The sequence below is a fragment of the Macaca fascicularis genome, chromosome 3 (genome assembly GCF_037993035.2).
Source record: "Macaca fascicularis isolate 582-1 chromosome 3, T2T-MFA8v1.1".
NCBI classification, from domain to species: domain Eukaryota; kingdom Metazoa; phylum Chordata; class Mammalia; order Primates; family Cercopithecidae; genus Macaca; species Macaca fascicularis.
In genome coordinates this window covers 53,254,746-53,277,043 of record NC_088377.1, presented here as the reverse complement: position 1 = coordinate 53,277,043, position 22,298 = coordinate 53,254,746, and the positions used below count along the sequence as shown (strand labels likewise).

General features: G+C 50.9%; 1 protein-coding gene across 10 annotated transcripts in view; it reads right to left on the bottom strand.

The window, feature by feature from the left end:
- Positions 1 to 22,298, bottom strand: part of CLIP2 (CAP-Gly domain containing linker protein 2) — a 115,066-nt gene that overhangs the window by 19,542 nt on the left and 73,226 nt on the right. For 5 of the 10 annotated variants that reach the window (XM_045389722.3, XM_045389721.2, XM_045389723.3 and 2 more), the window contains 4 exons: positions 21,787 to 21,847; positions 13,347 to 13,451; positions 9,578 to 10,513; positions 5,279 to 5,336 (listed from right to left, as the gene is read on the bottom strand). In XM_045389722.3, coding sequence (XP_045245657.2) covers positions 5,279 to 5,336; positions 9,578 to 10,513; positions 13,347 to 13,451; positions 21,787 to 21,847 — 1,160 coding nt within the window. The remainder of the gene's footprint in view (positions 1 to 5,278; positions 5,337 to 9,577; positions 10,514 to 13,346; positions 13,452 to 21,786; positions 21,848 to 22,298) is intronic. The other 5 variants (XM_074034766.1, XM_074034769.1, XM_045389724.2 and 2 more) reach the window with 1 other exon arrangement.

The following is a 22,298-nucleotide window of genomic DNA, read 5'->3' as shown; positions in this document are numbered from 1 at the left end:
AAACTCTGTCTCAAAAAAAAGAAGAGGACCCGACACTATGGTCTTAGATAACCTGTCACAGCCTTAGTCCACTCAAGTGAAAAACAGGGAGAACAATAACAGTGTCCTAGGTCACCAGTCATGTATATTCAAGCCTGGGTGCTCCTCACAGCCATAAAGGACAGAATGGATGCCAAGTACCTGGAAACATCTCCACCTTCTGCAAGTTAATTTATAATAAAGGGAATGTAATACCACTAAAAATACTAACACGATTTTAACTTTTTTTTTTTTTTTTTTGAGACAGGTTCTCATTCTGTTGCTCAGGCTGGAGTGGAGTGATGCAATCATAGCTCACTGTAGCCTCAACTCCTCAGCCTCCCAAGTAGCTGGGACCACAGGCATGTGCCACCACATCTGGCTAACTTTTTATTTTTATTTTTTATTTTTTTATTTTTTGGAGACAGAGTCTCACTCTCTCACCCAGGCTGGGGTGCAGTGACGCCATCTCGGCTCACTGCAACCTCCACCACTCAGGTTCAAGAAATTTCTCCTGCCTCAGCCTCCTGAGTAGCTGGGATTACAGGCATGCATCGCCACACCCAGCTAACTTTTTTTTTTTTTGTATTTTTAGTAGAGACAGGGTCTCACCGTGTCCTCCAGGCTGGACGTGAACTTTTGACCTCAAGTGATCCGCCCACCTCGGCCTCCCAAAGTGCTGGGATTATAGGCGTGAGTCACCGTGCCCAGCCTGTTTATTTTTTGAAGAGACAAGGTCTCACTATGTTTCCCAGGCTGGTGTTGAAGTCCTAGGCTCAAGTGATCCTCCTGCCTCGGCCTCCTAAAGTCCTGGGATTACAGTGTGAGCCACTGCGCCCAGCCTGATTTTAAATTTTGGTGGAACTAGATGTGCCGATTCTAAGTCACTTGTTAAAATGAGCAAGAACACCCAAAAGAGTTTGGCAGTTTCTCAAAAATTTAAACATGGAATTACCATATGAGGCCAGGTGTGGTGGCTCACGCCTGTTATCCCAACACTTTGGGAGGCCGAGGCAGGTGGATTGCTTGAGGCCAGGAGTTCAAGACCAGTCTGGCCAACATGGCAAAACCCCATCTCTACTAAAAATACAAAAATTAGCCAGGCATGGTGGCACGCACCTGTAATCCCAGCTACTCAGGAGACTGAGGCAGGAGAATTGCTTGAACCTGGGAGGCGGAGGTTGCAGTGAGCTGAGATTGCACCACTGCACTCCAGCCTGGGTGACAGAGTGAGACTCCGTCTCAAGAAAAAAAAAGAAATCTCATATGACCTAGCATTCTACTCTCCTAGGTATATACCCCAAAGCACTGAAAACAAGTACATGCACACCTATGTTCTTAGCAGCATTGTTCACAATAGCTAAAGGGTAGAAACAACCCAAATGCCCATCAACTGAGAAATGGATCAACAAAATATGGTATGTCCATACAGTGGAATATCATTTGGTCATGAAAAAGAATGAAGTTATTTTTCATTTTGTTTTGTTTTGTCATTGTTGTTGGGTTTTTGTTGTTGTTGTTGTTGTTGTTTTGAGATGAAGTTTGGCTCTTGTTGCCGAGGCTGGAGTACAGTGGCACGATCTCGGCTCACCGCAACCTCCGCCTCCCAGGTTCAAGCAATTCTCCTGCCTCAGCCTCCCTAGTAGCTGGGATTACAGGCATGTGCCACCACGCCTGGCTAATTTTGTATTTTTAGTAGAGATGGGGTTTCTCCATGTTGGTCAGGCTGGTCTTAAACTCCCAACCCCAGGTAATCCACCCGCCTCAGCCTCCCAAAGTGCTGGAATTATAGGTGTGAGTCACCGCACCCGGCATTGTTGTTGTTTTTTGAGATGGAGTCTCACTCTCTCACGCAGGCAGGAGTGCAGTGGTGCAATTTCAGCTCACTGCAACCTCTGCCTCCCAGGTTCAAGTGATTCTCTCTGCCTCAGCCTCCTGCGTAGCTGGGACTACAGGTGCACACCACCATGCCCAGCTAATTTTTGTATTTTTAGTAGAAACGGGGTTTCACGATGTTGACCAGGCTGGTCTCAAACTCCTGATATGAAATGTTCCAAATAGATAAATCCACAGAGATAGAAAGTAAATTAGTGGTTGTGATGGGCTGGGGAGAGAGTAGGATGGAGAAGCACTGCCAATGGGTGTGGGTTCTCCTTTTGGGGTGATGAGAATGTTTGTTTTTTCTTTATTTCTTTTTCTTTTATTTTGTAGAGATGGGGTTTCTCCATGTTGTCCAGGCTGGTCTTGAACTCCTGACTTCAAGCAATTCTCCTGCCTGGGCCTCCCAAAGTGCTGGGATTACAGGTGTGAGCCACTGCATCCAGGCCATGAGAATGTTTTGGAAACCAGATAGAAGTGCTGGGTGTACTACATTGTTGACTGCACTAAATGCCATTGACGTATTTGCTTTAAAATGGCTGATTGTATGCTATGTTAATTTTTTTCATTTGTTAATTTTATAACAAACCTGCACATGTCATGTCTATTTTATGTTAATTTCAGCTTAATTTTTAAACAATAGCCAAGAGAATTTTGATAAAGCAGAGAAGAACAAGCCATGCCAGAAATTACAACACAGACAAAGCTTGACTAATTAAAACATTATAGAATTGGCACATAAAGAGAATAACAAGTCATTGGAATGGAACAAAAGTCCAGAAATAGAGTCAATTACATAAGTGAATTTAAAGACAATAAGGTTAGTAATTCCAATCAGTGAGGGCTGGGGGGAGAAAATGACCATTTTCTTTTTTTTTTTTTTTTTTTTTTTTTTTTTTGAGACGGAGTCTTGCTCTGCCGCCCAGGCTGGAGTGCAGTGGCCGGATCTCAGCTCACTGCAAGCTCCGCCCCCCGGGTTCCTGCCATTCTCCTGCCTCAGCCTCCCCAGTAGCTGGGACTACAGGCGCCCGCCACCTCGCCCGGCTAGTTTTTTTTTGTATTTTTTTAGTAGAGACGGAGTTTCACCATGTTAGCCAGGATGGTCTCGATCTCCCGACCTCGTGATCCGCCCGTCTTGGCCTCCCAAAGTGCTGGGATTACAGGCTTGAGCCACCGCGCCCGGCCCGACCATTTTCAAAAATAGTGTTGGGATAAGTAGGTATTTCTTTGGGAAAAAATAAAAATGCATCCTTATCTCACACCTTATATAAGGATGAATTATAGATGGATCAGAGATTTCAGCATAGAAAATAGGACAAAAAAGTACCAGAATAAAGCACTGGATACATTTTTAAAACTAAAAAAGAATTTATTTCTTTTTTTTTTTTTGTGACAAGGTCTCACTCTGTCGCTCAAGCTGGAGTGCAGTAGCATGATCATAGTTCACTGCAGCCTCCACTTCCTGGGCTCAAGCGATCCTCCCGCCTCACCTTCCCAAGTACCTGGGACTATAGCTGCATGCCACCATACCTGGCTAATATTTTTGGGGGGTATTTTTTGTAGAGGCAGAGTCTCACTATGTTGCCCAGGCTGGTCTTGAACTCCTGGGTTCAAGCAATTCTCCTACCTCAGCCTCCCAAAGTGCTGGGATTACAAGTGTGAGCCACTGTACCTGGCCTGATTTTTAAAATATCTGCATGGCCAACACCACCATAACAAAAAAGTCAAAAAGCAAATGACAAAGTAGGGGAATGTTTGCAATGTCATACATAAAGAGCTTCTGAAAATCAGCAAAAAGATCAATAACCCAATCAGAAAAAATGGTCAAAAGACACAAATAGAAATGCAAATAGAAGCCAGGTGTGGTGGCTTATGCCTGTAATCCCAGCACTTTGGGAGGCTGAGGCAGGCAGATCATGAGGTCAAGAGTATAAGACCAGCCTGGCCAACATAGTGAAATTCTGTCTCTACAAAAAAAAAAAAAAAATTAGCAGGGCATGGTGGCATGCGCCTGTAGTCCCAGCTACTTGGGAGGCTGAGGCAGGAGAATCACTTGAACCTGGGAGGTGGAGGTTGTGGTGAGTGGAGATTGCATCACTGCACTCCAGCCTGGGCAACAGAGTGAGACTCCATCTTAAAAAAAAAAAAAAATGCAAATAGAAATACCTCTTAACTTCATCCATGTAAGAGAAAGGTGAGTTGAAGTTACATCAGATAACACCTTTTATGTTTCAGATTGGCAAAGATCACAAAGTCTGATCAAATGTTTTGTTGATGGAGTTTGAGGGGAAACAGGCTTTCAGCCACAGCTGGTGGGAGTTAAAATTGGTTGAGCCCAATGGAAGTCAAAGTAATTTACTACAGTGGTGTTTGTAATTGACCAAGGCTGGAAACAATCTACCATCTTTGTAATTGACCAAGACTGGAAACAATCTGTGATTGTTACCGGAAACCAGCTAAATACACAATGGTACCTCCACACAATGGAATATTCTGTACCCTGTAAAAGAATGTACTACTGATAAGGAACCCTCTCCAAGATACATTGTTAAATGGAATAAATCAAGGAGCTGAAAGAATGGAAGGTATGATACCATTTGTGTCACTTGGTTGCTCGTACCTGCATAAAATATTTCTGGAAAGGGGATATAAAGAAGCTAACACTGCACCTTCAGGGAGGGAAGAATAGAGAACGGAGAATACTTTGCCATATGCCCTTTGAACCATTTGAAGTTTAGACCTGTTTTTAAAGTTTAAACCGGCTGGGCATGGTGGCTCATGCCTGTAATCCCAGCACTTTGGGAGGCCAAGGCGGGCAGATCATGAGGTCAGGAAATCGAGACCACCCTGGTCAACATGGTGAAACCCTGTCTCTACTAAAAATACAAAAATTAGCTGGGTGTGGTGGCGCACGCCTGTAATCCCAGCTACTGGGGAGGCTGAGGCAGGAGAATCGCTTGAACCAGGTAGTTGGAGGTTGCAGTGAACTGAGATTGCACCACTGCACTCCAGCCTGGCGACAGAGTGAGACTCCATCTAAAATAAATAAATAAATAGATAAAAATAAAGTATAAACTAAATAAATAAAAATAAAGTATAAATCAAACAAATAATAAGATTCGATATTCCATGAAGGTTAATATTCCATTAAAGGTTTAAAAAAAACAAAAACAAAAAAGACAGCAACTTGGGAGGCTGGTGCGATGCCTATCCCTCTGTAAACTGGCCTCCTCCCTTGCAGGAGTACATAGCTCACTGCACACAGGAGTTAACTCTCACCAAATGGCAGATGATGCAAACCAAAATGTGACCCAGCAGAAAGGCAGAGCCCGCCAGCCTCTTCCCAGAGCCCAGAGTCCCGCCCGGCCCGGCAGCCACTCACCCTCCACAGTTTCCTTCGTCCTGATCGTCTCCTCTGAAATGTCATTCGACTCAATCATCTGCAAAAAGAGCCCCTGTAAGGGGGATGCTCGCCTTTGCCCCTTGGCCCCAGCCCCAGCCAGTACAGCAAGCACACCTGCAGTTTGCACACCCTGCCCCTACAAAGGGGGACCTCAGTGACGGACTCAGGGACTTGCTGCAGTGGCAGGGAGTGCAGACATCCTCAGTCTGACCTCCCTGACAACAGAGGACCCCCACTCTGCACTCAGCTCCGCTGAAGGCTGCTCGTGCAGCTTATACATGAATACCTCCTACCCTTGCTTTGTTGAAAATGTTTATTATATTAAACAGATGGCTCCTTCCCTGCGACGCCTACAGAAATTTGTCCTGGGAATTCGTTTCTCTGTCTCCGAGACAAGACTTCCGGACTCAGTTTCCCATCCATCAAACAAACATTGGCTGCTTTGGGTTAGTGTGTGCACAGTGTGCTTGGGGCCACCTCCTGGAGGGACTTCATTAAATGCTAGCTTCTTTCTCTCCAACATTTCTTTTTAATAATAAACTCAGAGGCCAAAGAAGAAAAGACCGATTAAAAAAAAAAAAATCAACCTGGCACACATCACTATGACAAAAGTCAAAACACAACCAGTAGGCTCCCTGCCACTCTTGGCAGGAGTTTCCAGTCTCCTGCCCAGGCTGGCTGTCCTCTGAGCCAGCCAGAGTCTGCCACTGCAGATCAGGGCAGCACAGAGCTGAGTAGGCAGTCATCTCCATCATCCTGCCCCTCATACTTCTGTTCATACATCCCAAGTCCCATTTGAGTCTCAATTAGTTGTAATGAACTAAGCCCCTTGGATCATAATTTATATACGATGCAGTAATGAGGAACACACTCAATTTTTTTTTTTTTTTTTTTTTTGAGATGGAGTCTCACCCTGATGTCCAGGCTAGAGTGCAGTGGCTCAATCTCGGCTCACTGTAACCTTCGCTTCCCGGGTTCAAGCGATTCTCCTGCCTCAGCCTCCTGAGTAGCTGGGATTACAGGCGCCCGCCACCACGCCCAGCTAATTTTTGTGGTTTTTAAAAATTTTATTATTATTTTTTGAGAAGGAGTCTCACTCTGTCACCCAGGCTGGAGTGCAGTGGTATGATCTCGGCTCACTGCAACTTCTGCCTCCTAGATTGTGAAGCGATTCTCCTGCCTCAGCCTCCTGAGTAGCTGGGACTACAGGCACCCGCCACCACACCTGGCTAACTTTTTGTATTTTTAGTAGAGACGGGGTTTCACTATGTTGGCCAGGTTGGTCTCAAACTCCTGACCTCGTGATCTGCCCGCCTTGGCCTCCCAAAGTGCTGGGATTACAGGCGTGAGCCACCATGCCCGGCCACTAAAATAATTTTTTAAATTCCCATATTTACTACATGGACCAAAAATCCAGTTGTCCTTAGACCTAAACCTCTGAACGTGGGGACATATGCATTTAGACTGAAGCCCCAGTGTGTATAGAAAATCAACAGATGGGCTTTCATTTTTTCCAGACGGAGTCTCCCTCTGTTGCCCAGGCCAGAGTGCAGTGGCACGATCTCGGCTCACTGCAACCTCCACCTCCCGGGTTCAAGCCATCCTGGTGCCTCAGCCTCCTGAGTAGCTGGGATTACAGCTGTGAGCCACCGCACCTGGCCAATAGATGGGCTTTCTGAGGTCACTACTACTCCTTGGCCCAAGGGCACCTGTGAGTGAAGGGCAGTGGCTGGGGGAGGCGTCCTCAGGCCTCTGTCCCCCATGCTCTGTGGAATCACAGCAGCCTCAAACCTCCCTGCTCAGGGAATTCAGTTCCTGAGTTGCAGGCTGTTTCTGCCTGCCCTGAGCAGCTAATCAGGCCATGTGCACATAAGCTAATTTGGGTTTCTTCCTTTCCTTTCAGCTCAGGATCCTGGGAGAGCAATTGCTTAAGAAAAAAAAAAAAAATTCCCCCCCTGGGAGAAGGGGCAGGAAGGCTGTTGCAATGGACCTCAAGGCATGATGCAGAAAGATTTCCTTTTAGACAAAAAGCACCCTGGAATCAGAAGTCCTGAGAACTTATTGCCCACATGCTACATTCCGGGTTTTTTTGTTTGTTTATTTTCTTTTTTTTTTTTTTGAGACAGAGTCTCGCTCTGTCACCCAGGCTGGAGTGCAGTGGCCGGATCTCAGCTCACTGCAAGCTCCGCCTCCCGGGTTTACGCCATTCTCCTGCCTCAGCCTCCCGAGCAGCTGGGACTACAGGTGCCCGCCACCACACCAGCTAATTTTTTTATTTTTTAATAGAGACAGGGTTTTGCCGTGTTAGCCAGGATGGTGTCGATCTCCTGACCTCGTGATCCGCCCGTCTCGGTCTCCCAAAGTGCTGGGATTACAGGCTTGAGCCACCGCGCCTGGCTGGAGTGCAGTGGTACAATCACAGCTCACTGCAGCCTCAAATCCCTAGGCTCAAGTGATCCTCTTGCCTCAGCCTCCAGTGTAGCTGGGGACTACAGGTACACTACCACTGTACTTGGCTAATTTTTTATTTTTGTAGGGATGGGGTCTAACTGTGTTTTCCAGGCTGGTCTCAAACTCCTGGCCTGAAGCAATCCTCCTGCCTCAGCCTCTTGAAATGCTGGGATTATAGGTGTAAGCCACCACACCCGGCCCTAAATTCTGGTTTGAATATACATGAGGGTGGCCAGGTGCAGTACCTCCTCCCTGTAATCCCAGCACTTTGGGAGGCAAAGGCAGGCAGATGGCTTGAGCCTAGGAGTTTGAGACCAGCCTGGGCAACATGGTGAAACCCCGTCTCTACAAAAACTATAAAAATTAGCTGGGTATGGTGGGGCACACCTGTGGTCCCAGTGACTTGGGAGGCTGAAGTGGGAGGCTCGCTCAAACCTGGGAGGTTGAGACTGCAGTGAGCCATGATCATGCCACTGCACTGCAACCTGAGAGACAGAGCAAGAACCTGTCTCAAAAACAAAACCAAAAAAAGCCAGGAATGGTGGCTCACGCCTGTAATCCCAGCACTTTGGGAGGCTGAGGAGGGTGGATCACCCGAAGTCAGGGTTTGAGACCAACGTGGACTACATGGCAAAACCCCGTCTCTACTAAAAATATAAAAATTAGCTGGGCGTGGTGGTGCACACCTGTAATCGCAGCTACTTGGGAGGCTGAGACAGGAGAATTGCTTGAACCTGGGAGGCGGAGATTGCAGTGAGCCGAGATCACACCACTGCACTCCAGCCTGGGCAACAAGAGTGAAACTCTATCTCAAAAATAAAAATAAAAATAAAAATAATGTATGTGGGGGAACTGGAAACTCAACAATCCCTGAGTACAATTTGCATACAGGCAAGAGTCCGCTGCTAGCCATCCCTCCTATGAATTCATTCCTGTCGTCTTGGGTACCCTCTGTCAGCCCCACAGGCAGTGGGGTTGGAGATCTCTGCCACTGAGCGGCTGGGGATCTGGGAAAGTCTTGGTTTGCTCACCTGTGAAATGCAGCCAGTATCAATCTAAGGGTGTTAAGGTGAAATGGAGTCACACAGGGCCTGCACAAGATGTGGTACACAGAGCCACTCAAAAGGCCCTTCCTGGCCCTGGTGGAGTGGGCACAGCCCACCTGGGTGTTGACCTCCTCAGAGGGGCTGGGAGGATGGGTTCAGCTGAAGGAAGAAGGGGCAGATGCTTAAGGAATTTCTAGATTTGGAACAAAATTGACATTGATGACAGCGACCTCTTTAGGGCCACCCCCTCTAGCCTTCCAGACCCCACTCTGGGAACTCCCACATTCTGGGGAAGTACTTGTTGGCACCGTTGCTAAAGTCTCGTTAGGACTGGCAGAAAGGGGGCTGCCGCTGGTTCCCCAGGTGAGCTTCTGAGTTGGAGATGGGGGGGGATGGGCAGAATTTCCCTTCAGGTCTGTGCCAGCCCCAGGGCACAGGGTCTGAGGTCCCGGGTCCCAGGAGCCCTGCACCCTAAGACATGTGTGGGTAAATCAAAGCCCATTTTCTGCACCATCTCTCCATCGCTCTAGGCCTGCTCTGTCGGGGGGATGCAGCCAGGTCAGCTCAGACCAGCTTCGGTTCTCCCTGGTCACCGGGGCGTGCTGCCCCTCTAACAGAGGGCCAAGGAGCTCCTTGGCCAGGTGACCCCTTCCTTGACTGACCCAGGCATGCTCTCAGGGACAAGGGAAATGGCTTCCTGGGCTATATAACAGAAGTCAGCAAACGCCCAAGCCCTCCCCAGCCTGATCCTCCCACCCCAGCAGGACAGGCAGGTGCCTACGTGGGTGTGCTGGGAGGAGCACAGGGCCTCCACAGCCTGGAGTCTGTTCTCAGCCACCAGGAGCTTCTCCCGCAACCTCTCGGCCTCCTGTTTGCTCTGGGCTTCTGCCCGCTGCAGCCGCTCGTAGTCCAGCATCTTCTTCTCCGCCAGCGAGATCTGCTCCTTGAGGAACTCGATGGCCTGCGCCTGGCCCCGGTACTCCACGTCCAGCTTTTCCAGCTCGTGCACGCGCAGCTCGGCATCCCGGCGCTGGTCCTGGGCCTCCTGCAGCTCCAACCGGTGCTGGCTGGCTTGCACCTCCAGCTGGGCCCGCCAGTGCCGCTGCAGCCCGGCCAGCTCCTCCTGGGCCTCCTGCAGCTTCTCCCGCAGGGCCTCCTTCTCCTTCACGTGCACGGCGGTCTCCAGGTCATGCTTGGCCTGCAAGTTACCCAGCTCCAGCTGGTGCTCCATCTTGATACCCTCCATCACCGCCTTCAGCTCGCCGATCTCCTTCTGCTGGGCGCCTGGGCCCGAGTTCAGGGTGGCTTTGAGGTCCTCCAGGGACTTCTGGTGGTCCGAGGCCAGCGAGTCCAGTTTGGATTTCCAGTTGTCCATGAGCCCCATGTTCTCGCTGGTGGCCTGCTGAACCTTGTCCTTCAGGCCTGCCACCTCCTGTGCGTACTTCTCGTTGGCTGCGCGGAGCTTGTCCACCTCCGCCTGGTAGGCCTTCAGGGCCTTCTCGTATTTATCCCGCAGCACCCCGCTCTCCCTCTGGTGCTCCTTGCTGGCCGAGAGCAGGCGCTCCCGCAGCCGCAGGGTCTCGGCCGCATCGGGGTGGTCGGGGGGCGGGGGGCCTGAGTGCAACAGGCACTGCTGGAGCTCCTCGATCTCACCGCGGCGCAGGGTGAGCTCCTCCTCCAGCTGCAGCACCCGAGACTTCTCCGCCACTGTGGTCAGCTGCGGGGAGAGAGGGAGGCAGGGATCAGCGGGCTGGCTGGCTGGCTGGAAGGTGAGGAGGGCACAATGGTGGGGGTCGGGGTGCCTCCACTAGAGGACACCAACCCCAGCAGGTGGTCATGGGAAGGGAAAGGCCCCCACTCCCTCCTGAGTATGGGCTGGACATAGAGGCCCTGCCCATCATAGCATCCAGAAAGATTCCCCTGGCTGTACCCCAAAGATTCAGAGCCAGCTGTCGCCACTCCTCTACCTAGGTGGCTTGGACAAATTGGTGGTTAAAAGAAACCACCTATTTGAGGTTACAGCTTTTTTTTTTTTTTTTTTTTTTGAGTCTCGCTCTGTCACGCAGGCTGGAATGCAGTGGCGTGATCTCAGCTCACTGTAACCTCCACTTCCCAGGTTCAAGCGATTCTCCTGCCTCAGCCTCCCGAGTAGCTGGGACTACAGGCACTCACCACCATGCGCCTGGGGAATTTTGGTATTTTTTGGTATAGATGGTGTGTCACCCTTTTGCCTACGCTGGTCTCAAACTCCAAGCCTCAAGTGATCCACCCGCCTTGGCCTCCCAAAGTGTTGGGATTATAGGTGTGAGCCACAGCGCCCAGCCTTTTTTTTTTTTTAAAGAGACATGGGTCTAGCTATGTTGCCCAAGCTGGAGTGCAGCCGCACAATAATAGCTCACTGCACCCTCAAATTGCTGGGCTCAAGCAATCTTCCTGCCTCAGCCTCAAGAGCAGCTGGGACTCTGTGGGCATGAGCCACCACGCCCAACTGAGTTCGTGCTTTGTATTTTTATTAAGATATTTTTTTTGTTGTTGTTAACATTCTTTTTGAAGAGCAGAGGCCAAAGTGAATTTTGCACTATCCTGCCCTAGGAAGGTCCCCAGCCAGGCGGCTGGCTGGAGGCAGTGGCCAAGAAGGGTCCAGTTTAATGCTTAAAGCAGAACAGGGTGCTCCCAGACCCATCTTTCAGCAAAAAACTCTTAGAGGCTCCATTCTCCAAAAAACCACCTTGATCACGTTGATGGTCATAGATACGAAAATCAGATATTTTCAAGCTTTAAATCTATTACAAGCTTTATACATTTTATTTCTGAAGGTATCCTTTAGTTCAATAAACCTATTTTTGTTTTTTGGTTTTTGTTTTTTTTTGAGATGGAGTCTCACTCTCTTGCCCAGGCTGGAGCGCAGTGATGCAATCTCGGCTCACTCCACCTCCCCGGTTCAAATGATTCTCCTGTTTCAGCCTCTTAAGTAGCTGGGACTACAGGTGTGCACCACCCCGCCCAGTTAATTTTTGTATTTTTAATAGAAATGGGGTTTCACCATGTTGGTCAGGCTGGTCTTGAACTCCTGACCTCAGATGACCTCAGGTGATTCACCCACTTTGGCCTCCCAAAGCGCTGGGATTACAGGTGTGAGCCACCACGCCCAGCCCTGTTTTTGTGTTTTCATCAGATTGAACCCTAGTTCAAGATGCATTTGGAGGGCTCCTGCCCATCCACAGTGACTGGGTCAGTTTGTGCGTTCAGTCTTCATGCACATGAGTGTGTACCGTACAAGCACATAGTCACTGAGCAATGGCCAGTGTGTGCAAATGGACCCTGTGTGTCTTCGGACACCTGCACACATGCAAACAACCACTTGTACACTGAGGCCAACATGCAGAAACTGACCACTGCTCCTTCCACGCTACATAGTGTTTACCGGATGCTTTTCCAGTAATCACTTGCTGCCTGTTTTAGCTTCCTCTCAGGGGGACTGCTTGGGGGCCAGCCGGCTGTTCGGATGTGAATGCCTGCGGAGTGCCGGGTCCCAGGCGTGCATGGTAAGCCTGGAGGGGACTGCGGGGCCTGGAGCAGGGACTCAGAACCATGCCCTAGGACTCTGGAAGCCTCACCCACATGCAGAGCTGTTCCATGGCTCGGAACCCATCATAGCCCCATTCCCTGGGGACACCTCTGCTCCCCCAAAAGTCCCACCACTTCCTCAGCCCCAGGTCCTTCAGCCCAGCCCCTCCTGCCCCCATGTTTCAGGCTCTCTGGGTGAGAGAATCCGGGAAGAGATTTACAGTTCCTGACTCTTTCCTCTCCCCAGCCTCCTCAGCTGGGGAGGCAGGAGGCGTGGATCAGTGGTTTCTGGGTCTGCCTCCATAAGGGTGGGACATTCCCAAGGGTCCCAACACTTTATCGTGGCAATGCATGGGGGGGGGGAATGGGGGGTCTCGCAGAAAGTTCTCAGCTGCTGGGGCCATGAGCTGGGGAGCCAAGTCCCAAAAAACAAAGACCACCCCCGCCCCCCCAACTCCACCCCAATAAGCAACACTGAGCTGGGGAACATACACACATTTCTTTTTGTTTTGTTTTGTTTTTGAGGCGGAGTCTTGCTCTGTCACCCAGGCTGGAGTGCAGTGGCACGATCTCAGCTCACTGCAACCTCTACCTCCCGGGTTCAAGCGATTCTCCTGCCTCAGCCTCCCAAGTAGCTGGGATCATGGGCATGAGCCACCACGCCCAGCTAATTTTTGTATTTTTAGTAGAGATGGGGTTTCACCATGTTGGCCAGGCTGGTCTCGAACTCCTGACCTCAGGTGATCCACCCTCCTTGGCCTCCCAAAGTGCTGGGATTACAGGCGTGAACCACCGCGCCCGGCCACATAAGCACATTTCTAAATCTTGACTTCCCTCCTCCAAGGGGATGCAAAAGAAAAAAAAAAAAGATGATAGCAGCTAAAGAAAGAGAGTCAATAATGAAACAGAGAAGCCGGAGAGGGCATCAAAGGGCAAGGTGGCTGGCGGGCCAGGCGGGTGCGGTGGCGCAGTGGTGCGGTTACCCTGTTGTCCGCTAATTCTCGGAGCAGCCGCTCGGCCTGCGCCTTCTCCAGTAGCAGGCTCTGTTCCAGCTCCCCAATGCGCGCGTGCTCCAGCTGCGTCTGGGTCTGGTCCACCCAGGGTGGACACGGTGGGGGGTGGGGGGCGGGGACGCAGGGTGGGGGGCGGGGGGCGGGGACGCAGGGAGGGGGGCACAGGGAAGAAGAAGCCGGAGAGAGAGAGAAAGAAAGAGAGAGAGAGAGAGAGAGGAGGCGTCATCTTCCGTGAACAAGGCGAGGAGAGTAGATTCATGAGCCAGAATTGCTCAGGGAAAGAGAGAGTCTGGGGAGGCGAGGGGCGTGGGGCCTGATGCCCACCCCTTGCTGTGTCCCGGCTGGGTCAGTGCAGGGCGGGGGGTGGGCTGCAGCCATCCTCCCTCGCCGGCCCCTGCTTGGGGTAGCAATGGGCACCTCGCTTCTTTTCTGTCACCCCCCCACCCCCAACTAGCAGCCCTTGACCTTGAAGGTCCTCTTCAAGGACCTGCTCCTGGAGAGGGGCCCATCCTGTTCCTGTTCCCCTGCAGGCTGTCACTGGTTGTAGGCAAAGCATCCTGTACATAGGAGACCCCCAGGATGAGGAATAAATAAAGGACCCTGGGATTCCCGCTCGACGTCCCCCCAGGACTGTGCTAAAAGTGCAAGAACCCATAACACGAAAGATATTTCCAAAACATACCCGAGCCCTCGCGATTCTCTTGGCCCCAGCCTCCTTGGTGGAGGCTGGGCTGTGCCTCCCACCACCGGGCCCCATTGGTGCCCACCCCCCCCCCCCCCCGGACCCCACAGAGGACGCCTGGTCTCCATAAATCACAAGGGCACTTTTGTCCCAGCTCGACAATATCCGCTTCATCTGCTGACAAAGGCCAGCATTCTCAGGGTGTCAAGACTGGCTTTTGCATTTCACATAACAGATCTTGGAAGGGAAGCTGGGGAGGGTGAGGACATTTGGAGCGGTTTGGAAACCCAAGTTCATCTTAGGGAGAAGCCAGAGGGTCCTCTTTATACTCCAGGAGAGAAGGGGTTAAAGCAGCTACAGGGCAATTCTGAAGGGGCGGGGCTTAGCGAAACAGCATCTAGGTGTGAAACCTGTAATAAAACCCCGGAAGCTTGTCTATTGGTGAAGGTGTAAACGGACACCACCTGATTAGAAATACTCCTGCAATTCATTAAGAGACATTGAGATGATTATGTCCTTTGGCCTATTTTATTTCTTGAATTTTCCTTAAGGAACAACAAAAAAAGGTCCTCCCTCTCTCCTTCCATTTCTCTCTCTCCCCTCTCCTTCCCACTTTCTCTTCTTTCTCCCCACCCCACCCCCATCTCTCTCCCTCCTTCTTTCTTTATCCCTCTCTCCCACCCTCTCTCTTTCCATTCCCCTCCCTGTCTCTCTCCTTCCCTCGTTTTCTCCCCCACCCCTTGTCTTCCCTCCCACCCCCGGCCTTCCTCTCTCCCCTCTCTGTCTCCCTCCCTCTTTCTCTCCTCTCCCTCCCTCCCCGGCCTCTCCCGCCACCCTCCTGGCAGTGTGTTCCAGTGCCAACAAGAAGTCAGCCTGTCTCTTCCAGAAAATCACAAGCTCCATCCCAGCCACCCCATCCCCGCCGGTGGGGACAACAGCCCTGCCTGGAACCCTCATAGATGGTGCATGATCCTACGCACTGAACCAGTAGCCCGCACAGGCAAGAAAAAGCCTCCAGCTTCCCAGTTTCAAGGGCAACTTCATTTGGTCCCACTCCAAAGGACTCCTCCTCTCACTTTCTTTCTTTTTTTTGTTGAGACAGAGTTTCCCTCTTTCACCCAGGCTGGAATGCAGTGGTGCAATCTCGGCTCACTGCAACCTCCACCTACCAGGTTCAAGTGATTCTCCAGCCTCAGCCTCCCAAGTAGCTGGGATTACAGGTGCCTACCATCACGCCCAGCTAATTTTTGTATTTTTGAGTAGAGATGGGGTTTCACCATGTTGGCTGATCTCCAACCCCTGACCTCAGATGATCTGCCCGCCTCACCCTCCCAAAGTGCTGGGATTACAGATATGAGTCACCACGCCTGGCCCCTCAAAGGGTTTATATTCTGGGGGTGGAGGGGGATGTAAACCATAAAAGAACAGTGAAGATCACTCCAGATTGTGATTTGCACTATGAACAGAGCACTGGGGAGAAAGTAACTGGAATGAAGGTGAAATAGAGGAAACATGTAATTTACCAGTGAGTCCTGAAGGACAAGGACTCCTTGTACAAGGCAGGCGCCAGAGGAAGAGGCGCAAGTGTTTCAGGCAGGGGAACTAGCGTGTACAAAAGCTCAGAGGCAAGACACAACTTCTGGTGTTCCAGAAACAGAAAAGCCTGGTGTATGATAACTTAGGGGCAGGGGTGTGAGACAGGGCTGGGACAACATGGTGGGGGGGGCGGGGGGGTTTGGGCCCTGGGGGTCTTCTCTGCTTCTCTGGCCCACTCTACAGAGCCTAGATGATATTAAATGTCACAGTGCTAGATGTGTCAGCAGGAAAGGGGCAGGATCTGATTTACATTTTTATTTTTAAATTATTATTATTTTTTTCGAGGCAGAGTCTCGCTCTGTCACCCAGGCTGGAGTGCAGTGGTGGAAGCCTGGCTCAGCAACCTCAGCCTCCTGGGTTCAAGCGATTCTCCTGCCTCAGCCTCCCAAGTAGCTGGAATTACAGGTGAGTGCCACCATGCCCAGCTAATTTTTGTATTTTTAGTAGAGATGGGGTTTCTCCATGTTAGCCAGGCTGGTTTGGAGTTCCTGACCTCGAATGATCCACCCACCTTGGCTTCCCAAAGTGCTGGGATTACAGGCGTGAGCCACTACACCCAGCCATATTTTTTAACTTTTTATTTATTTATTTTTAGAGATGGGGTCTTGCTCTGTCACCCAGGCTGGAATGCAGTGGCGCCATCATAGTTCACTGTAGCCTCAACCTCCTGGACTCAGAGGATCCTCCTGCCTCAGCCTCCTAAGTAGCTGGGACTACACGCATGTGCTACCATGCCTGGTGAATTTTTTATTTTGTTTATTTTGTTTCTTTGTTTGTACTTGTTTCTGAGACAGAGTCTTACTCTGTTGCCCAGGCTGGAGTGCAGTGGCATGATCTTGGTTCACTGCAACCTCCGCCTCCTGGGCTCAAGTGATTCTCCTGCCTCAGCTTCCTGAGTAGCTGGGATTACTGGTGCCCACCACCACGCCCAGCTAATTTTTGTATTTTTAGTAGAGACAGGGTTTCACCATGTTGGCCAGGCTGGTCTGAATCTCCTGACCTCAACTGATCCACCCGCCTTGGCCTCCCAAAGTGCTGGGATGATAGGCGTGAGCCACTGCACCCAGTCAGAATACTTTAATTTTTGTGGAGATGGGGTCTCACTATGCTGCCCAGACTGGTCTCTAACTCCTGGCCTCAAGTAACCCTCCCACCTCTACCTCCCAAGTATTGGGATTGCAGGTGTGAGCCACCGCACCCGGTCTGATTTACATTTTTAAAATATTTGGCCATATGACGTCTGGGATGTGGGGGGGGCCCTGGGTCAGGGCATGCCTGAAATAAGACTGGCAGTGAGTTGGTAACTGTTGAAGCTGAGTGATGAGTAAATGAAAGGTCATTATACTGTCTTCTCTATTTTTGTATAGGCTTAAAATTTTCCAACATTAAAAATGAAAAAGATATTTAAAAAAAAGACTAGATTCAGTGTGGAGAATGGACTTTGGAGGAACAGAAGACTAAGGAGAGGGCTATCTATGGCATGGTGCCGGGGCCTGGCCCAGGGAGGCAGCTGTGGGGATGTGCGTCATTTTGGAGACAAGGTCAAAAGGAATTTTTTGTTTTCTATTTTTTTAATTGTTTAACTTTTATTTTATTTTTATTTATTTATTTATTTTTGAGACGAGTCTCACACTGTCGCCCAGGCTGGAGTGCAATGATGCAATCTCAGCTCACTGCAAGCTCCGCCTCCCAGGTTCAAGCAATTCTCCTATCTCAGCCTCCTGGGTAGCTGGGATTACAGGCGCCCACCACCACGCCCGGCTAATTTTTTGTATTTTTAGTAGAGATGGGGTTTCACTATGTTGGTCAGGCTGGTCTCAAACTCCTGACCTCATGATCCGCCCGCCTTGGCCTCCCAAAGTGCTGCGATTACAGACGTGAGCCACCACGCCCGGCCTTTATTTTTTGAGACAAGGTCTTGCTCTTGCTTTGTTGCCCGGGCTGGAGTGCAGTGGTGTGATCACAGCTCACTGCAGCCTCAGCTGTCCGGGCTCAAGCGATCCTCTCACTTCAGCCTCCCAAGTAGCTGGGACCATAGGTATGCATTACCATACCTGGATAATTTTTCCATTGTTGGTAGAGACAAGGTTTCCCTATGTTGCCCAGGCTGGTCTCAAACTCCTGGGCTTAATCAATCCTCCCGCCCTGGCTTCCCAAAGTGCTTGGATTACAAGCATGTGCCACCATGCCTGCCTTATTTTTTTATATTTTTTGTAGAAACAGGGTCTTGCTATGTTGCCCAGGCTGGTCTCAAACTCCTGGGCTCAAGCAATCTTCCTGTATCAGGCTCCCAAAGCACTGGGATTACAGGCGTGAGCCACCATGCCCAGCCAACTGTGTGGATTTGGGGGCCAATTCCTGAGATGGGAACTGTAAGGGGGGTGGTGTTAGGGGAGGCCTGGATAGATGTAGTTAGGACATGTTCCATTTGGGCTGCAGTCCTGGGTTGAATAGTGTCCTCTTAAATTTCATGCCCACTCAGAACCTCAGGATGTGACCTTAGCCAGCCATGGTGGTTCACACCTATAATCCCAGAATTTTGAGAGGCTAGGGTGGGAGGATCGCTTGAGCTCAGAAGTTTGAGACCCGCCTGGACAATATAGTGAGATCCTATCTCTATAAAAATCAAACAAAATAAAGAACGAATGTGACCTTGTTTGGAATAGGGTCTTGCACATGTAGTTAGTTAAAATGAGGTCATATTGGATTAGGATTGGATTAGAGTGGGCCCTAAATCCAGTGACTGCTGTCTCCATAAGATGGTCAAGTGAAGTGCCACAAAGGGAAGGTGGCAAAGTGACAGGAGGCAGGGACTGGCCTGATGCAGTTATACAGGCCAAGGAGCACCAAAAGCTGCTGGCAATCCTACTGGAAGGTAGATTGGAATAGATTCTCCAACACCTTGATTTCAGACTTTTTTTTTTTTTTTTTTTTTTTTTTTGAGACGGAGTCTCGCTCTGTCGCCCAGGCTGGAGTGCAGTGGCCGGATCTCAGCTCACTGCAAGCTCCGCCTCCCGGGTTTACGCCATTCTCCTGCCTCAGCCTCCCGAGTAGCTGGGACTACAGGCGCCCGCCACCTCACCCGGCTAGTTTTTTTGTATTTTTAGTAGAAACGGGGTTTCACCATGTTAGCCAGGATGGTCTCGATCTCCTGACCTTGTGATCCGCCCGTCTCGGCCTCCCAAAGTGCTGGGATTACAGGCTTGAGCCACCGCGCCCGGCCTCTTTTTTCCTTTTTTTGAGAAGGAGTCTCATCTGCTGTCCAGGCTGAAGTGCAGTGGTGCAATCTCGGCTCACCGTAACCTCCGCCTCCCGAGTTCAAGTGATTCCCCTGCCTCAGCCTCCAGAGTAGCTGGGATTACAGGCGCCCACCACCATGCCCAACTAATTTTGTATTTTTAGTAGAGACAGTATTTCACCACGTTGGCCAGGCTGGTCTAGAACTCCTGACCTCAAGTGATCCACCCGCTTTGGCCTCCCAAAGTGTTGGGATTATAGGCATAAGCCACCATGCCCAGCCTTGATTTTAGACTTCTGGCTTCCAGAACTGCGAGGGCATATGTTTGTGTTGTTTTAAGCCACACATTTGCGGCCGTGGGTTACTGCAGCCCCAGGAAATTGATACAGGTGCTTACTCCTTCCTCAATTGGGTGGAGATGTCAAGTGGGCATGGTAGAGGGAGCTTGGGGAAGACCGTGGGACTCATAGGGGGCTCATCCAGGGCACGGAGGCCACAGTCTGGAAGCTCTCAGGGTGAGTGTGGACAAGACGTGAAGGGCCTGGGACTGTGCTCTTGGATGGGCCAGTGTTCAGAGAACAGGAAGGAGGAGCAGCCAGCAGAAGAGGCGGGGGAGTTGGAATGGGGCCTTCTCATTGTGCAGCTGGGGGAGTGTGGACAGGAGGGAAGACCATGAGCCTGATAAACTCCTGGAGAGTTCCGCAATAAAGACAGGCAGAGAGGTGGGGCGATAAAGCTGGAGGGGACCAGAAGGTCAAGGAGGGGCTCTGGTTTTTATTTCTGACTTTTAAGATGGGTGGAGGCGGCCGGGCGCGGTGGCTCAAGCCTGTAATCCCAGCACTTTGGGAGGCCGAGACGGGCGGATCACTAGGTCAGGAGATCGAGACCATACTGGCTAACACGGTGAAACCCCGTCTCTACTAAAAAAAATACAAAAAACTAGCCGGGCGAGATGGCGGGCGCCTGTAGTCCCAGCTACTCGGGAGGCTGAGGCAGGAGAATGGCGTGAACCCAGGAGGCGGAGCTTGCAGTGAGCTGAGATCCGGCCACTGCACTCCAGCCTGGGCGACAGAGCGAGACTCCGTCTCAAAAAAAAAAAAAAAAAAAAAAAAAACAAAAAAAAAAAACAAGATGGGTGGAGGCCAGATGTGATGGCTCACGCATGTAATCCCAGCCCTTTGGGAGGCCGAGGCAGGAGAATTGCTTGAGCCTAGGAGTTTGAGACCCACTTGGGCAACATAGCGAGACCCCGCCTCTACAAAAAAAAAAAAAAAAAAAAAAAAAAATTAGCCGGGTGTGGGGACACACGCCTGTAGTCCCAGCTACTTGAGAGGCTGAGGCAAAGCCTCACTTGAGCCCAGAAAGTGGAGGCTTCAGTGAGCCCAGATCATGCCACTGTACTCCAGCCTGGGCAACAGAGTGAGATCCTGTCTCCAAAAAAAAAAAAAGGGGTGGGGATGAAGGGATGAGTGGGACTTTGGTCATTTTGCCTTCTGGTTGCCATGAATATGATCACAATTCAGTTTGGTACAATAAAACGTCAAGTGGGGATTCTGCAACCCTTTGGACTGAATTAGCTGTCTGTCACTGTCTGTCCCGCCCTCTGCCTCTCCCAGCCAGGGCCGATTGGATCCGGGGTGGACCCCTATCCAGAGCCAGCCAGCCCATTGGCTACCACTAGGACCAATCAGAGCCTCTCTGGATGACAGCTGGTAGGTAGTGGGCGGGGCTGGGAGAAGAGCAAGCCGGGAGACACAGTGGGAAACAGACAGGAGCCTGACCCCAGACACAGATGGGAGGGAGGCCCTGAGTAAGGGGCACATGGATAGGCTTAGCTCCTGATGCTGCTTCTGGCTTCAGTCCCCTGAACGGCCTGCCCTGCTGTGACCTTTCCTACAGCCCTTCAGTAAGCCCCCATGTTGACTGCAGCTGGCACAGGGGGTCTCTGTTCCTGGCAAACACAGGTGCTTTTCCCACAACCCCATCCAACCCCTGCAGGAGAGCAGCTGCCAATGGAAAAGTCAGCCAGGAGCAACCACATGGCCTGCCCCTTGGCTAAGAGGGAAACTTAATTAGAACATGCCGAGCTGGGCTGAGGCTCTGACGCCGGGTTGTGCCCCAACATCCTTTTTTTTTTTTTTTTTTTTTTTTGAGACAGTCTCACCAAAAAAAAAAAAAAAAAAAAAGCAAAACCAAAAAACAAACAAACAAACAAACAAAAAAAAAACAGGTGCAATCATAGCTCACTGGAGCCTCCATCTCCCAGACTCAAGCGATCCTCTAGCCTCAGCCTCCCCAAGTAGCTGGGACCACAGGTGCACATAACCAAGCTCGGCTAACTTTTTAAATTTTTTGTAGAGATGGGGTCTTGCTATGTTGCCCAGGCTGGTCTTGAACTCCTGGGCTCAAGTAATCCTCTGCCTTGGCCTCCTGAAGTGCTGGGATTATAGGTGTGAGCCACCACGCTCAGCTCCATTGGTCTCTGAGCCTCAGTTTTCCTACCTACAAATTCTGTGACTCAGCAAGCTACTTTCAGCCAAAATTTTACCTGGAATCCAAGATGAACGAAGGGGCACCTTTAGGGCTATTGCCTAAGAAGAAGGGACAGGAGACCTCAGCCACTCTATCCTGGGGCCCAGCCCTCCATCTGCCCTGCCCTGGGTTCATCCTGCCCACCCCATCCAGCTGCTGACATGGGGAGCACAGCTTCCCTGGGGGGCTCCTTGGGCTGAGCCACTCACATCTCAGACACTAGACCTTTGATCCTTCCCCATTTCCCCGCAACCAGCCCCTTCCCCCAGGGTCCTGGAGTTGCTGCTGGACCTCATGACCATCTGCCCTAGCAAGGGCCAGGCACTGGTGCTAAGAGTGCCCAGGGAAGGGGCCTCTGTTACCTCCAGGTCTCCCTTGGTGATGGACTCCTCCTCCACGCGGAACTGCAGATCCTCCACCTTCCTGCAGGGGAGGGAAAGAGGCGGCTGACCCGGCTTTGCCCAGAGCAACAGGATTCACCGAGTGAGCAACAGCAGAGAAGAGGCGAGGCCATCAGAATGGCCCAGAGTCCAGAGGTGAGGCCATCAAAATGGTCCACAGTCCTGGAAAACTCTAGACCTCCCAGCCTGCTGTCCTGCACTCTAGGAAAAACCACAAATAACTCCAGAATGGGAGTGTTTAAGGCAACACCCTTCCTCCTCAGGGTGGGGGGAAATAAAATAAAGGACAGGGTGGCCCGGGGATGTGAGTGACAACACTGTTTTCTTTCCTTTCTTCCTTCCTTCCCTTCCCCTTCCCCTTCCCCTTCCTCCCTCCCTCCCTCCCTCCCTCTCTCTCTCCGTCTTTCTTTTTGACAGAGTCTCGCTCTGTTGCCCAGGTTGGAGTGCAGTGGCGTGATCTCGGCTTACTGAAG